The sequence below is a fragment of the Panthera leo genome, chromosome F2 (assembly GCF_018350215.1).
Source record: "Panthera leo isolate Ple1 chromosome F2, P.leo_Ple1_pat1.1, whole genome shotgun sequence".
In the NCBI taxonomy this organism is placed as follows: domain Eukaryota; kingdom Metazoa; phylum Chordata; class Mammalia; order Carnivora; family Felidae; genus Panthera; species Panthera leo.
The window spans coordinates 72,480,140-72,496,816 of NC_056695.1; the positions used below are offsets into that span (position 1 = coordinate 72,480,140).

Sequence of the window (16,677 nt, forward strand, 5' to 3'; positions counted from 1 at the left end):
ACTTCTCTAAGGCACAGACGAGTGAAATCATCTTTCAGAGATTCCTAACCCCCTCCCCCCCCATTCTATTGGCTGTGTGGCTCCTTCAAATAAAAGAGAAGTCTGGAAGCACCTCTCTTTTTTCCCCCCTCATTGCTATCAGGTTATAGTTAACAGGAAGGAGCCCTTGTATCAACAGGTCATTGGCAAAGTATTGAGAATTCCTTTCTTGTCTTTTCTTGTCCGGGCAGTTCTTTTTATCCTTTGCAATTACAGCCCTTGGGTTTTATTGCAGGAGTCAATGTTCAGGGGGTCCTTTTCTGATCATTTGCTTTGTCAATGACATACGACCATTACACCTGCTGTTTGACCAGCAATCCCTCTGTACCCAACTCACACCGTCAGGTTGTACACGCTCAAGGGGAGACCAGCATCAACTCAAGAAGTCAAGCAACTTGCAATGAGGGAGGGAAACTGCTTTCACTTACCCCCCGCCTTCCATCACCACAAAGCATGGGTGGCTTTGGGGACGACTATGGTATGAGATTAGCTGTGGTACCCTTCCTCCTCCATTAGGGACAACCACTAAGATTTGACCCAGTGCTCACTTTCAGTGGGCTAAGGCTGCCAACACCAAGAATCCATACGCTGATACCCCCAGAGGGATTCATTTGTAAGGAGGATTGGAGAAATGTATAACAGGTCTCATTTGCAGATTTAGAGTCATAATGGAATCCGTTGTTTTTAACAGACTATGGCTTTCTCTCTTTCCGAGATGGGCGGGAGCAACGAGAGCCAGACTAAGATCATGTTAAAAAGGAGTGTCAGTTGTCAAATAGGACTCCAATTTAAAGTGATCTCTAAAATGTCAAGATTGTTCTTCTACGTAAATAACTGAAGCAGTTGGCTAGGAACAGGAAAAACAAAGGGATGAAATGAGAGGAAATGGGAAATGCCCTGAGAATATTAGAATATTGTTATATATGTAATCTATGTATTATATAGATATGTGTACTCAATTGTTTGTGTATGTATATATATACCATATTATGTTACATTATTAATATGTTATATTATATATACATACGCACAAACACAATTGAGTACATGTATCTGAATATACGTTTCAGTGTATAACTGAAATACTTGTTATGCTTATATACAACAGCAAGTGCGTATATTTACTTATTGACCTTAGCTGGTGTTTCCAGATATCTGGGGGCTCGTACTGGAGCATCAGTGTTGGGAAACACCAAAGGTTGCTGCTGAGCCGGCCTCTCGTGTCTGAGTCTCTTCACAAAAAGGCACTGCAGCCCTGAGATTTATCCTCACCGAGATCCACACCCTCCTGAAGCAGTTCAATTATTTCCTTACTCATAGGCACTTAGGACGGACAGATCAAAAGCTCGGATGAGAACCAGAGGCCCTTCTGAGCCCACGTTTCTGAATGTAGGGTCTGCCTGAGAATCCGGGAGCTCTGGTGAAAATCAGTATCGGAGGCTCCGGGAATTTTTCAGTAAACTGCATTTGAATGGGGGTGGGGCAGGTCATAAATCCTCTTAAACTCGTCATCTGGTTTTTGGCCCCATGACTTTTCTTTGGGAATCATCTTTTATCTACATACACAGCAAAAACCCATTCTTCCTGGAGTCCTGTCACTTCCTGAATGACCTTGAACTCTGGTATTCCTTAATCAGGTCGTGTCAGCAAAGCAATTCTTCCCAAGAAGATCTCAGGCTAATGGTGTTCTCTCCAGAAGCATCCAGTTTTGGTGAATCGGAAATGCTTTAGGTCTTATGGCTCACGTATTGCAATGACAGAACACCCTGTAGACACTGTAAAATTAGCTGAACTAGTGGCAGTGCTGGTATCTGGGGAGGTCATCACCGGCTCTCCTACTTAACTCCTTCCTAAGAAAGTTGTCCCAAAGAACGTAAGGATGAAGGGACACTTCTATACAAAATGGTTCTTTGGACCGATCAGGTTAGGAAATACAGATCTATTACTGTTCACTGCCATCTCTCCCCACCAGTCTCCATGAGAGAGGGAGCTCTGCCTCTTTTGTTAATTTCTTTGCCCCGAGGGCTCCTATCAGTGCTGGGCACAAGTCTGTTGAATGAACAATTCTTACATCCTCCTATCGGAGGCTCACAGTCCACATGACTGAAATAAAGGCTCTGATAAGTTCTGTAGAAATGAGATCTTAAAACTCTGCGTTGTCCAAACTTAGAGCCACAAAATGCTTTCCGCTCAGATCATCTCCACAGGTTGTTCTATGAAATACCATCTGGGAAACGCTGGTCTAAAGTTTTTCTCTGCTTTCGTTCATAACTTCTACCCATGGACGTGCCTCTGATCTCTGAGTAAGATCCTATTAACCTCCTTCCATGTGGCCACCTTCTTGTGTTCAGCATCAGCCCAATGCAGATGACCTCTGACCATCTGACCTTGTGCTGGAGCCTAGACACCTGCCACAAAATGACCTACTGAATGATGACTCGGCCCATTATATTTTATGTATTTGAACACGGAGCATCTAAGTTGCGTGTCCTACCACTACGTTAAAAGCCAGTCAGGTATCACCTTCTCCACAAAGCCGACTTGAGCCTGCACTTACCCTCAGCACAGCAGTTACTATGATGCATTGCAGTAGCCTACTTGAGTGCCTGTCTGTTCCTCTAGGCTCTGGTCCCCTTGAGGGTTAGGCACTGTGTTTTAGCCATAACTCAATCCAGAGCATCCGACATATTTGGTAGGTTCTTAATACGTACGTATGGAGTGCACGCATGAATGAGTGGATAAAATGACAAACAATACAGAACACTAAAAAGGGCGTTGTCTCCAAACTCTTGCTATCAAAAGTCCCTTTATTTTTTACCTCTCTCCAGTCGACTCCGATTTGGAAAGATTCAATTTACTGAACTGTATTTACTAAATAAAAAGTAGTTTATTTTTCTACCATTCGATCAGTAGGAGATAAGAGGCATTACACAACTGAATATAATTCCAGCCAAGAGCAAGAGCCTTGAAAGTCAGCCCCACAATGCTTGTCAAGGTTCTGGGATCCAGAGAATGTCCCTGCCTTTACTGTCTCCCAGTACTGGCCACTAAAGGACCAGAGGTCACAGATGAGAAGGACCCGCGGCTGGATTAACGTCAGCTTCAGTGCTTGCCACAAGACAGCACAAGGTTGAGGTCATCACTGAAAGGGCTTCCTCTTTCAGCACCTCTGGGAGGTGGACGGGGCAGTCTTGAGATTTAGCCACAGGCGGTTGTCATCGGGGACGCACGAGATGGGCCAGCTCGTTGCCGATCTGGGAAAGACCCAGAGAAAATGCCAACTGCGGGGGGTCTGGGGCCCCTGCCTCTTTGTGCTGAGATGCTTTATCTTTTTCCAAGACCCTGCTTCTTCCAGGCTCTGGCTGGAGCCTGCATGCAGAAGCAGGTAGGGCCATGGCTTGCTCAGCTAACTTCTGCTTTGCCCCCCCCACTGCCTCGATGGCAGCATTTCCCTGTGCCTGCCTTGGAGGCCTTCGTAGCTCTCTTTCAAACCTGCTGCCTGTGTGGTCCGGGTTGTGGAAAAGACAGAGGTTTTCCCTTCCGGTTCCTACCCCCCTTCCTGCATCCTACAGCTACACAAACGTGGGAAGAAATTGCGGGAACCCTAAGCTCAAATAAGAGCCCCCAGCTGCACACATGAAAGCTCTTTCTTCTTCTGTTTAGTAAAACCCCAATCCAACCCCCAGAAGAGAAAGTTCCTACCTGCTTAAAAAAGAAGACTTTTGTTGTTTTTGTGGTTGTTGTTCTTTCGAAGAAAGCTCACTTCTTAGGAAAGCTTTGAGGTGACCTAATGCATGACGATTTGCATTCAGGGCCTCAGTTGGTTATGTCTGAAAGAGACATAATCCCCCCCTTTCCCCCACCCCCCCTCCTCAAAACTAGGGAGGGGGAGCAGAGATCTTCTTAGATGTGGTACATTGTGTTTTCCTGGTGAGAAGGCTCTGAGTGTTGGGGCTTCCCAGAACCTACTCCCTAACACTTCTTCCTTCTTGTAGGAACAGAGGCCCTAGGGAGCAGGACCACTCTCCATAAGCAAGGGACGCCAGTCAGGATTTGCCACAACTTTTCCCATCTGTACTGACAGAAAAGGAAGAATCACATTCAGATTACAGGCCTGACAGCGTCTTACTTAGGGATATCACTTACTTTTCTTTTATGTTTTGTATAGTTACATGACTGTAATCTATTTTCCGAACACAGCCAAGGAATGGTCAATGGTCAACCTTACTGCAGGAGAGGTCTCCGTGGTATCGCCGTGGGAAGAGGTTTAAGTTATTTTTGTAAGCTCGTAGCTTCTGCTCCAAGAAATGAAATAACAAGGGGCAGAACTCTGCTGAAAAAACAGTCCAGATGTTTCCAGCTGGCCTGTGTGGGATTCCAGCAACCGTCTGTAACCTGGTTCCCAAATGTCAATCGAGCACACGAGGTGAGTCTGGGGCCCAGGCTACAGGGACAATCATTGGTTCCCAGCTTTAGGCAGAACTGAAAGTTTGCAAATATCATCTGGATGTTACATTTCATAAGGAACAAAAGTTGCGTGGAATTCTCCCATTGGTCTTGGTCACTCTGTGTCTGGAAATTTCCATCTGTTTGTGATTAAGAGAATAAGACAGTGACGTGGGAGGTACCCCTAGTTCTCGTAGATGCCACATTAGTAAGTGTTTTCTAGAGTTTGCTACTTATCTGAAGCCCACAGCCTTGCTCTTGACTTTTCAGCTAATATTGATAAGCTGGATCATGAAGACACTTTCTTCATTTGGGGGTTTAGTTCCCAGACTTGCTGAGCTCTCTCCCCAGTGTGTTTTGCCTGACATTTAATGCTTTGCTCCTTGCCTCAGTTCATCCTACTGGAGGCTCATGGTCTTGAACATACACTTGTTTGGTTCTCTTTGGATGAGGTTTGGGCAAACGGTCAGCTGTGGCTAACCTTCCAGGCCAACGACAAATCCAGGCAACAGGGCAGAGTGCCCAGGATCAGCGGACTCGGCGGGAATCACCAGCATCCCAGATTTTGTCCCCATGCTCTGGTTCAAGACCGCAGAGCCAGGTTGACCGAGGACAAGTGGTGTCTGATACCCAGTCTGTCCTGTCTGAGAATCTTGTCTGGCTCTGTTCAGCTCTATTAAGCTAATTCCGGATTTCTTTCTCTGATATTATCCTTTGAGTTTCTCAGAAAGATGCTAATCTCAGTATGGGAATGTCATTGCGCTTGAGTCATTTACACACATGGGCCACTCTTAATCAAAAGGAGTCGTCACACTTCTGCAGAACTGGCTGAGACAGAATTTGGCACGTCCATTGGGATGTGGCCACTTTGAAGCCACATGATTGGAGGCAAGCTGCCAATTGAAGTTTTAGCTTTTAAAATACCCATCCATACTAATGTGTGGAATACATACACAAACCCCAGCAATGACCTCCTCTCAGGGTTGAGCTGGGATGAGGGACGGGGATGGGGTGAGCCCAGCGAGGGAGACAGGATTCCTGTTTGGGACACGACTCAGGAGTTGGGGAGAAAGACTCTGACACATTAATGGTTTGGATCAAAGTGCTTCTAGCCCTACAATGACTGGACCAAAATGTCATCGAGGCTGTGGTTGGACAGGTAACCAAATACCCACTGACCAAATGACCTCTGGGCTAGCAATATGGATACTTCCAGCTCAGGAAATGAATCAACAAACATATCAGGACCTAAGTTACTCAGTTTTGTGTGTGTGTGTGTGTGTGTGTGTGTGTGTGTGTGTGTAAACATCAAAGATGTAGACTTTTCAGAAAGGTCAGTTACCACGGGAAAAATGAAAGTGTGTGGGGGGCGGGGAAGGGAGCACGTTTGTGTGTGGAGTGTGTGTGTGTGTGTGTGTGTGTGTTCTTGGACATTTGAAGAGAATTAAAATATGAAAATTACCTAAATGTTTATTTTTTCTAAGGTTATGAAGTAACTCTTTTCAGGTAGGAATAGGAAATAAGGATCATAAAGGTGAGTTGTTGATTACTCATGTTTGGTGTTTTAAGTCTATCAGTCTGAGTTTTTCTATTTTTTTCCAGATTCCTACACTACAATTTGTTAATTAAATTTAGTTACTGATGTTTTCATTCACTTGGTTCCAATGGAGCTAGGCATACTGACCTTCGAGAACCCAGCCTCTTACTTTTCACCAGTTACGGCAGGACAGAACCCAGCAAAGAACCTACTTAGGTCACGTTCTGTCTTTGGGACTTTGTGTCGTCCACTTTCTCTTAACTTTTCTACCACACGCTTTTCTGCTGGCATTGTCTCATTCATTTAGCTTTCCTGGGCTGTTATTATCCCCAGTGTTTGTGTCTGAGCTCATCAGTCCAAGACACAGAGTCCTGAGTGGATGCCACCACCCATGACATATACAAAGCCCTTCCCACGTCATGGTGGGAGATCCTTTGGGGGCCTAAAGGTAGTAAAAAAAAAAAGTCGTAGAGTAGGAAAGGCATAACTCAGCTGGGAGGTTCCTAATGTGGAATTCATAACAGCAGTTGGGAGACCTTGAGATGTGCAAAAAGCTTCCAGAAAGTTCCATCGATGCCCAAGCAAGGATCAGGGTAATACCTTTTTGACCCTGAGGGAAGTGAAAATAAGTACATGCATAAATAGCTGAGATGAGGCCAAAAGAAATGTCCAGTGTCTGCTCTGGGCTGGAGTTAAATCACCTTAGCGTGGTAACCCTTGTTGCCTTGTGCCGAGAAGCAGTAATGGTGGGTTATGGCACATATGCCCAACCACTTTAAAAAGCAGGAATATACACTCATTCAGACCCAATGCAGTTTTGTGTGGAAAGAAAACCCTTCACACGCAGGCCTTGCACTGGGCCAAAATAATCGTAAGTATCCTTGGTGGCAAAAAGATGAAAAAATCTTGACGTAGCTCAACGAAATTTTACAACGAAGAGTCTTAACCGAGTCATTGTCCCAATTAGCTCAGAGATTAATAAAACGTAAATCCCAGTTCAAGGATATAAAGCAGCTAGGAGAGAAACAAATCCATATTTTTGCTTTCTCTTCCTACCAACCTTCACATATTTAAAATATCATGCATTAAATTTCTCATATTGAAAATACGATGCAGGGGCACTTGGACGGCACAGTCAGTTAAGCGTCTGACTCTTGATTTAGGCTCATGATCTCACAGTGGTGGCATCGAGCCTCACAATGGCCTCCATGCTGAGCGTGGAGCCTGCTTGGGATCCTCTCTTTCCCTCTCCCTCTGTGCTTCCCCCACCAAATAAAATAAAAAAATAATAATAAAATAACATAACATAACGTAAAATGAAATCCTATGCATTCATGGGTTCCAGCTCCTCGGGCTACGATTTTGTGACTCCCCGAGTCAATCGTTGGTGAAAGACGAGTCCAGCCAGTTTGTTTAGAAAAGCTTCAGCCAGTTATCGGCCAGTGGGGAAGCCTGGGCTGTGTGTTGTATACTTGACAACTAACGTGCATTTCCAGGCTTCCAATTCCACATGAGCCGCAGGCTCACCTCTGCCTTTCTCTCTCCCACCTCACTCTAGCCCTGGAACTTCATGGAAAAGAAGCGTGATTAGTCAAAGTTAATGGACCAAATTGCCTACTTAATCCACTCAACGCTCCCTGAAGGCTTCAAATCCACTTGCCTGTCTGAACAGAGTGAAAAACCAGACCCCTTTAATGACTCTCCCGGGCTGAACTCAGCGGCTGTCTTCCAAGTCAGGGCTAAGGGCTGCCTGGGGAGATGTGTTGTGGGAAAAAGCCCTGTTACCAGAAGAGCGCAGGTGCACTGGGGGGAAACGGACCAAGCCCTCCGTGTTCTCTATCCAAAAAGCCTGCAGCTGTCCCGTCCAGTGAACATCAAAACTTAATCTGATGTCAAAATGGTTAAAAATAAGTTACGGATGGAGAAAAATTCACCTGTGATTTCCTGCATACAAGATTGAATACGGACGATTAGATTTTCAGCAGCCTACCCCAGAAGCAGTAAAGTCTGAGAATACAACGTCTTCTTTCTCTTCAAAACCAAGGCCCAAGATTTCGGGCATGTTTAGGAGGAGGAGTTTCAGGTCAGGGTTCTCTGGGGCGGGATGTTTGCAATGACGTCTGGGTGTTTATTTCATGCAATTGAAACTCAATTGCGAGAACAGACTTCATTCTCTAGTTAGGCAAGATTCTACCTCAAGTACCTTTTTATTTATTTATTTATTTATTTTGGCTTTCACTTGTTGCTGAATTTGATAATGATGTTTTAAGACAGTTCGCTGGATAGTAATTATGCTCAACCGCCATCCTATACTAGGGTAACTGTACATAGTGGGGTATCCCCGTTGCTTCTCGGTAAATTCTTATTTCCTGGGCTTTGCAGGGGGAAATTCTGAAGTGTAGATAACTCACCAGGACAGCCACAGATTCCCAGCATGCATCTGGGGCTGAGAAACTAGGGCCAATGTCAGTGCTGAAAAAAAAGTGAAGGGACGTTCCAGGCAGACCTGCCCTTGTGCACATGAGGGCACTCGGGCTTGGAGGCTAGAGGGGCTGCCTTAGGCCTTGACATATTAAGTGCAGTAGTCAGAGCTCCCACTTAGTTCTCTGGAGTTTTCCTCCAGACCCTTCCCACCATCATTCGGACAAATTTTGGGTCCTGCAGAGATCTGCCCCAAGATGACAAGACTGACCGGCAGTTTAGCACAAGGAACCTGTGACCCTCAGGTCAACGTGAGGGTTTTGATCAGAAGGGCGACCACAGGAGAATTCTTTCTTTTCTCCCTATGGACACAAAGAGCAGCATCTAAGAAAAGCTCCATCTGGGACTGATGAAGACATAACAACCCAAATGTGTTTTTTTGTCCTGCTTCGAGCCCAGCCAGCTCTCCTCCCTCCACATTTTCTTGTCCCTTGGGCTCAACATTCTCCGATCCAAGTGGGACAGTGTCAAATGTTTGGCTGTCATTTTATCCTTAGGTGGACATGACAGACTGTCGAGCTTAGCCTTTTCCATGCAAGCGGTGATCCCATCAGGACACTCAGGGGACGAGACACTGCCTAGTATGTAGGGACAGACTGGAGGAAAATCTGGTCATTCCCTGCAGCTCTCGCAGGAAATTTCTAAGTATCAGTGGTGACCCATCTTTAGAGGGTGAACACACACACACACACGCACACACGCACACACACACACACACACACACACAGGCACACAACTTTGGAGACTCACTGACTGATCTGGCAACAACGTAGAAGGTAGAAACCCAGCATAGACCTTCGAGCAACAAAGGGGAGGCAGTGTGGCCGGATGGCAAGCATGTGGCTTTTGGAGTCAGACATAACTGGGTTCTAATTCCAGCTCTGTTATTTATTGGCTCCATGGCCTTTAGGGAATTAATCGATCTCTGCGAATCACAATTTCCTCATTTGTCAAGCAGGCACATCACACTTATCCTGTAAGGTGGGTATGGGCATTAAATGGAAACAATATGAATGATGATCCCAACGTGGTACCTGACCCCAGACTCTCTACTTCTAGCACTAGCCATGCTGGGGGTATTTATCTATACCCACAAGGAAGCACAAGGAAGCACATCCGTGTGGTTTTGTTGTGTGGAATGCAGAAATTCCACCGACGTCTTCAACCTCCACAGTGCCCGCATTAATTTCAGATGCCCCAAGTCAGTCTATGGTGTAGAAACCGCACATCTCTACAACGAAGCAGCAAATGTGTACTCTTCTCCAGGGGATTCTTTTAGAAAGCTCAGAGGAGCACCAGAAAAAAATGTCGGACTGTGATGCCGTGGTGGGTGTGAAAGGGATGGACGGGACAATGCTGAGGATTTCACAGTCGATGAGGGACAGACTCCAGGCTCTGAGAGGGGGCTTGCTCCTGACGCAGCAGCTTGGCCGATCGCTTGTCATAAAAACCAAGTTAAAATTACTACTGACCTCACACAATACATTTTACAGCAACATGAAAGCTTCCTCTCATAAATCTAAGACGCGGTGTGTCTGATTAAGTTCATTGTTGCTCCTATCATCCATTCTCCGCAAGGCAGTCAAACCGATCTCTTAAAAATCTAAGTCAGGGGCGCCTGGGTGGCGCAGTCGGTTAAGCGTCCGACTTCAGCCAGGTCACAATCTCGCGGTCTGTGAGTTCGAGCCCCGCGTCAGGCTCTGGGCTGATGGCTCGGAGCCTGGAGCCTGTTTCCGATTCTGTGTCTCCCTCTCTCTCTGCCCCTCCCCCATTCATGCTCTGTCTCTCTCTGTCCCAAAAATAAATAAAAAACGTTGAAAAAAAAAAAAATCTAAGTCAGAGCATGTCACTGCCCTGCTCAAAACCTTTGATCACTTCCTTTAGAATAAAATCCAAAATCAGCAGGCCTGCAGGGCTGAGCTCCTGTCTCCTTTCACTTCATCTCATACCCCTTTCTTCCCTGCTCATTATGTTCTAGGACAAGGGCCTTTTTAATAACCCTTTTCTAACGCACCAAACCTTTTCCTACTTCAGGGCCTTTGCACTAGCTGTTTTCTCTGTCTGCAAAGCTCTTCTCCTGGTCATTTGCATCTAGGGCCCTTTAAGCACTCCAACAGAATCTTTAGAGGCCTCTACAATCCTTCTGAGTAATTCTAATCACCTCCTATTCATAGATCTCTACTTCTTTGCAGCACAGGTATGTTATAGTTCATTGGCTGCATTCCCCGTAAGAGGCAAGCTCCTGCAAGACGGGGACCATGTCTGTGTCCTCACTACTGGATCTCCAGGATCTAGAATGCTGGGTGCCTGTTAAATAACTCGATGAGTAAGAGCCCAAGCCCACAGGCAGATTTTAGACAGAACATGCAACCAGCAGGGAAATGTGATCTTTAATGTAAGAACCGTTTTCTTCAGTCTTCACTTAACATCCCAAGTTCTGTCTTTATTCCGAGAGCTTTGGTGACCATGTTGATGACCCATCTGATAAGCTCACCTTGAAATTTCTGGACATCCTCCCTAAAGGTCAAAGTCTTCATTTTCGGTCTGCTCCCATGACCTGCTTCCGCTTTTACAGTCTTAACTTTCAATAGTCTACCATGATTCAAACTTCCTGACTTCTAGTCTTCTTACTTTCATTCCACCTAGAGGCTCAGAGCATAGGCGGCTTCCCTGGTAACTGAGCCTGGGTTCAGGAAGCCAAGACACCAACTCAGTGAGCAGAACACCTGCCCTTGTTAAGAGTCAGGGATGCAAAGCGTAAGTGCTCAGGGCATCCAAGAGCAGCCTGGATACCAGAACCCAGAGGGCTGAATGGCAATTTTAACCGAAATGGGCACAGACACAGGGGCAGGAGGGTGCACAACATCAGAACAAAGAGATTATCTTTAGGTTTAGTCAGGGACCAGAAGATACCACCGAGGGCCCAGAAATAATTCTCGGTAACATCTCTTGCTGTTTCAAACCACTGATAGACTCCTGAAATGGGCATCAGGGAGGGGAGAGGAATGGAGTTGGGGCTCTTCTTGGAAATCCAGAGTTCTTTCGTATCAACTCTGACAGTCTGGCTCCTGACCCCATCACCTCATCAAATCTGCCTCCTACCAGTGATGGTTTTCAATCTAATTCCCGTTGGTAGTTTCCCTTCTTCACCACCCTGGGCCTCTTGGTTACGGCTGACATTGTTGATTGCCCCCTCCTTCTCAACATGCTATGTTCTGCAGGCTTCTGTGACACCACATCCTCTAATTCTCTCCTGATCACTCTGACTGCTTCCTATCTGTGTCTGTCGTGGGATTCTTACTCGATTTCACCTCCCATCAGGTGCCCCCCAACATCTATCCTGTGCCCTCTTATTGCTTTATTTTACATTTCCCTACAGTGATCTCTGCCACTCTCGTGGCTTCAGTTTGCATGCAGGTCCTGATGACGGCCAGGTTCACATCTCTTGCACTGTTCTTTCATGTCTGGGCTTCAGAAGTGTGTGTTCCATAGCCTTCTGGATCTCTCTCCCTGATCCATCCCAGGCACCTCAAGCTCAACACGCCCCAAACTGAATTCCTAGTGTTTCCTTCCCAGTCTTCCTCCATTCCAGTTTGGCTTATTTTCAGAGGGCGGTTCTACCATCTCCCTAGTCACCTGGAAGTCAGGTTTGACTGGCTCCTCCCCCTTACCACCTGTAGCTATCATTTCACTCATTCATTCATTCAACAAACTGTAATCAAGCCCTGCTACCTACCAGATACCGTTCTAAGTGCGGGCAAAACAATGGTTAAGTGAAATCTATGTTCCCTGTCTTCATGAAGCATATAAACTCCTGGCTGACTTTACCTCCAAAGTGTTTCTTTCCTCTGTCCCTCCTTCCCTTTCATCACTACTAGTAGTTGGCATATAATAGATGCTCAATTAATCTTTATTGAATGAATGAACACATGAGAACGTAACTCTCTGAACATCTGCTGTCTACACAGCACAGATTACGGCTCGGCATACTGATGTCATTAAAAATATTTCTAAGCACACATTATGAATCAATAGAAGCCAAAACATCTGGCCAATTTAGCTGGAACACCCCCTCCACCCCCCAGTGAAGCATTAGTATGTTTCATCTGTCTTATGCAAACACTCAGATGGTCTGGGCTTTCTGCAGCACTGACTGGGTGTTTGGCAGTGAGCAGGCTCAACCAGACCCCTCCTGATCCCTCCCAAGTGCACATTATGTCTCTGAATTACACGCATGGCTCCCTGACTCCCAGAGTTAAGCCTAAGCACAAACTCTGAGAGCCTAGCCTGTGACCGTTGCAACCGATTCAGTCATTTCCAAAATGTTATGAGTGCCACTCGGTTACTTATGAATATCAACACACATTCACTGGCTTCTAAGTCTGGAGGCATCAAAACGAATTGAGATTATTCATGCAGAAGACGGTACAGATGAATTGTATCCAGGCAAAATTCGGCATCGCAAGAAATACACGGTATGGTTAAACACCAAGAGTATAATTTTTGACTGATGATGACACGTCGTAACAGCTACTTCATGACAACAGCAAGTTACCTTTAGGGAACCAGCAAAGAAAATATTCCAACTATTCCTATGCAATTTTACCGGGTCAATCAATCATGAGCTAAAACCCAGCATCTCTACTTCTCTCTGCTTGGTTCTCAATTATTAGTAGCAAGGTCAGGTACAACAGAGATTAAAACCATCAGGAATTACCCCAACTTCCACAATCAGCGTAAGTAGAAAGCGTTTCAAATGGAAAGACCAAAAAGAAAAACAGAAAACAATAAACGCAAGAGAGAATTTCATGCACTGTTACGGAGGTATCCAGGGTGAGGCACACATCTCCTCTCTTAATAACTGGGATTCAGGCTCAAGCTCAAACTAGGCAAAGGGAACAGAGAGGACACCGTCAGCTGGCCGTGCACCCACTGCGGAAGTATACAAGACCGTTATTTTGTAGAACAGCAAACTGTACCTTGCGTACCGCTCCAAAGATGGAAAGAAGGGAAGGCACTGAAATCACGTGATGACGTGTGTGGACACAGAATTGGGGGGAAAATGAAACACTCAGAAGAAACGCAAAGACCTAAATGTAGACTCTTACAAGGCCCGCAGGCTTAGCTGGACCTACATCCTTCCCCACTGGAATGTGACCCAGGCGCTGTTCTGTATGTAGCTTCTTCACACAGAACTGGAAAGAGACAGGTTAACCTGGCCTCCGGGTGCCCCAGGCATCTTTCAAGTGCAGAAGAAAGAGGGAAGACTTTTGGAATTGTAACCGTTTCCGTTCTAAATGTCTTTAGGCAGATAGATTTTTCTTATCTGCAAGTCAATGAGAACAGTTCAGGTTCATGAATTGAAACAGCCCTTTTATGTCTTCATAAAGCTGGTGACACCTTGGTTGGGTTGACTGACTGCACAGCGCTTTCAGCTTTTGCTTGATAAACTATTTCCAAGTCTTATATAATATACTGGCTCTTGTTTGTTTCTTTAAAAAGGGCTGCTGGAGTCACATGAACTGACACAAATTCGGCTACCTGTGCTTGGCCTAAATGATTAAAAGTAAACTCCTAAGAGGGCAGGTAATTTAGCCCATGCTCTGGACAAGCATGCTGGGGATAAGAGCACCTTTGAACCTCTCTGGTTCTCTCCCCCGATCAGTCTCCCTTTTCTGGTGCATCTTGGAGTCCGAGCATCTCATTGGATTTAGTGGGATTCTGGTATTGGAAGGAATAATTTTGAAAATAATTTGATTACTAGTAGCCCTGCTTAGGGCTTAGTAGCCCTGCCCTGCATTTAAGATACAAATCCGCATTAAATAGGAACAGAACTAGGGCGCCTGGGTGGCTCAGTCGGTTAAGCGTCCGACTTCGGCTCAGTTCACGATCTCGCGGTAAGTGAGTTCGAGCCCCGCGTTGGGCTCTGTGCTGACTGCTCAGAGCCTGGAGCCTGTTTCAGATTCTGTGTCTCCCTCTCTCTCTGACCCTCCCCCGTTCATGCTCTGTCTCTCTCTGTCTCAAAAATAAATAAATGTTAAAAAAAAAATTTAAAAATAAATAAATAAATAAATAGGAACAGAACTATGTGGGCAGCTCTGAAATGGAAGGCTACTCCTGAATGCTCTGGTGCTCCCCCTGGGCATCACTTGGTGATGCTTTTATATTCCCAGATCAACAGTGTCCTCCTGATTTTGAATTTCAGAGGGCAACTCAGAACTTCTCGCCTACCAGCTGCCTAAGAAATGGTATTCTCACGGACTTGATCTTCAACTCTTGTGGTTACATTAATAACATCAGGTTTATCTTTTCCAACACGAGTAATTTTGGGAGGGGGTGGAGATTATAATCCACCTTCACAGGACATTTATTTTCAGCTAGGTCAAAAAAAAAAAAAGAGGGTGTGGGGAACCCTCTGGCATTTCTGGCATTTCCTGAAATTGCATACATAGGTTAACTGCATCATAGGAGAGATGTTTAATTGTTTGCAATTACGACGCTCAGCAGAGAAAAGGTTAAAAAGATGAATCGGTTCTCTCTGGGCTGGGGGTACGCTACAGCATGCATTCGTGGCTAACCAGAAGAAGGAAGCCAGGACTTACGTTCTGTTTCCCCACTATGTTATCAAAGGGCAGCTCGGGGCTCCAGGATCCTTCTGTGAATGTCGCCCCACTGTTTCTCCTGTCTGAGAAGCTCACCGACTCCTTGACAATGTCTTCGGGCAACGTCAGTAGGCTCTCCTCAGGCTGCTTAATCAAATAGGTCTCTATGTTATGCTTCCTCAAGAATTCGTTTCTCTCTTTACCATGACCCTCTTCCACATTATAGTCACCGTTGAGGCAGTCCAGCGTGGCTTTGGAAATGTGAATCCTCCTGTGTGCACAAAGCATAGGTCATTATACACTCCCGAGGGGGCCTGCAAAGGCCATCACTGGTTTTTGTCTTGTGCAAAGCCAACATCAGGGCCACACACGCGTGCCATGAAGACAAGTTCTCAAAGACAATATGCGTTCCCCTAAAAAAGCAGAAAGAATGAAAGAAAACAGAAGTACAAGCATAAATCAGTGAGCAGCATTATCGCTGACTTCACTCCAAGGGACACTGCGGCCTCTGATAAAATACAGCCTTGCTGAGCCACACTTAAGCACTTCTTTTGGCTTTTCCTATGACTGTCAGACTGACCCCAGAAACCTTCAAGAATCAGTGATTTTTCAGCGTTGTTATTGTACTAGACAAACAAGTTCCATATATGTTTCTGAACCCGACAGCAATTACTGTCCAGATCACCATGAAACAACAGTAGTTTTCTCATGGTCTGGGGACTTTTCTTATCATTTTAATTTTTTTTAACTTTTTTGAATGTTTACTTTTGAGCGAGAGAGAAGAGCGGGGAAGGGGCAGAAAGAGAGGGAGACACAGAACCGGAAGCAAGCTCCAGGCTCTGAGCCGTCAGCACAGAGCCCGACGCGGGGCTCAAACTCATGTCCAGTGAGATCATGACCTGAGCCGAAGTCAGACGCTCAACCGACTAAGACACCCAGGCGCCCCTTTTCCTACCATTTTGACTTTCATATATTTATGCCTGGATTCTTCAACTTGACTACAAGGTTCTTAAGAACAAAAGCAGGTCTTACAAGTTCACGGGGCTGCCTGCAGGGTCCTTTAGGAAAAGCACTCGATGATGTACTTTTCTCTAGAAAGCGTATATGTCAAGGAGCAGGGAACAGAGCTGGGGAATGCAGGCAGGCAGCTGGCTAGGCTCACTCACAAGGTAAGTGGCTCATCTGAACATCATTACTGGCCATCCCAGCTCATGATCCAAGTTTCATTTTTTGTTTCGTTTAGCAAAACAATAGACGGCTTAAGGATCAGACTTCAGTTGTGGGAACTTTGCAAGGTAAATCCTTTGGTGAAGAGCATTTCTGTCCTCCTAACTGTCTAACTCAGGCAGACTACTTACTGTGACGTATCACGGTCTGGGTAGATTAGTGTGGTGATGATTAGCACCGACTGTTTGGGCAGACTGCCTGGATTGAAACCACTTGCTAGCTGAGAGATCTTGGGCAAACTACTTACACTTTCTGTAAATGTGTTTTCTCACCCATAAACATGGGAAAATAACAGTACCCACCTCTTAGGGTCACTGTATTACAGGAGTCGATTTGTGTAAAGGA

At 45.6% G+C, this 16,677-nt stretch overlaps 1 protein-coding gene across 1 annotated transcript in view; it reads right to left on the reverse strand.

Moving 5' to 3' along the window:
- The window catches only part of ADCY8 (adenylate cyclase 8), a 220,151-nt gene that overhangs the window by 88,023 nt on the left and 115,451 nt on the right, over positions 1-16,677 (reverse strand). Inside the window, exon 7 of the mRNA XM_042923617.1 lies at positions 15,106-15,376. Within this exon, the coding sequence (XP_042779551.1) occupies positions 15,106-15,376 (271 nt within the window). The remainder of the gene's footprint in view (positions 1-15,105; positions 15,377-16,677) is intronic.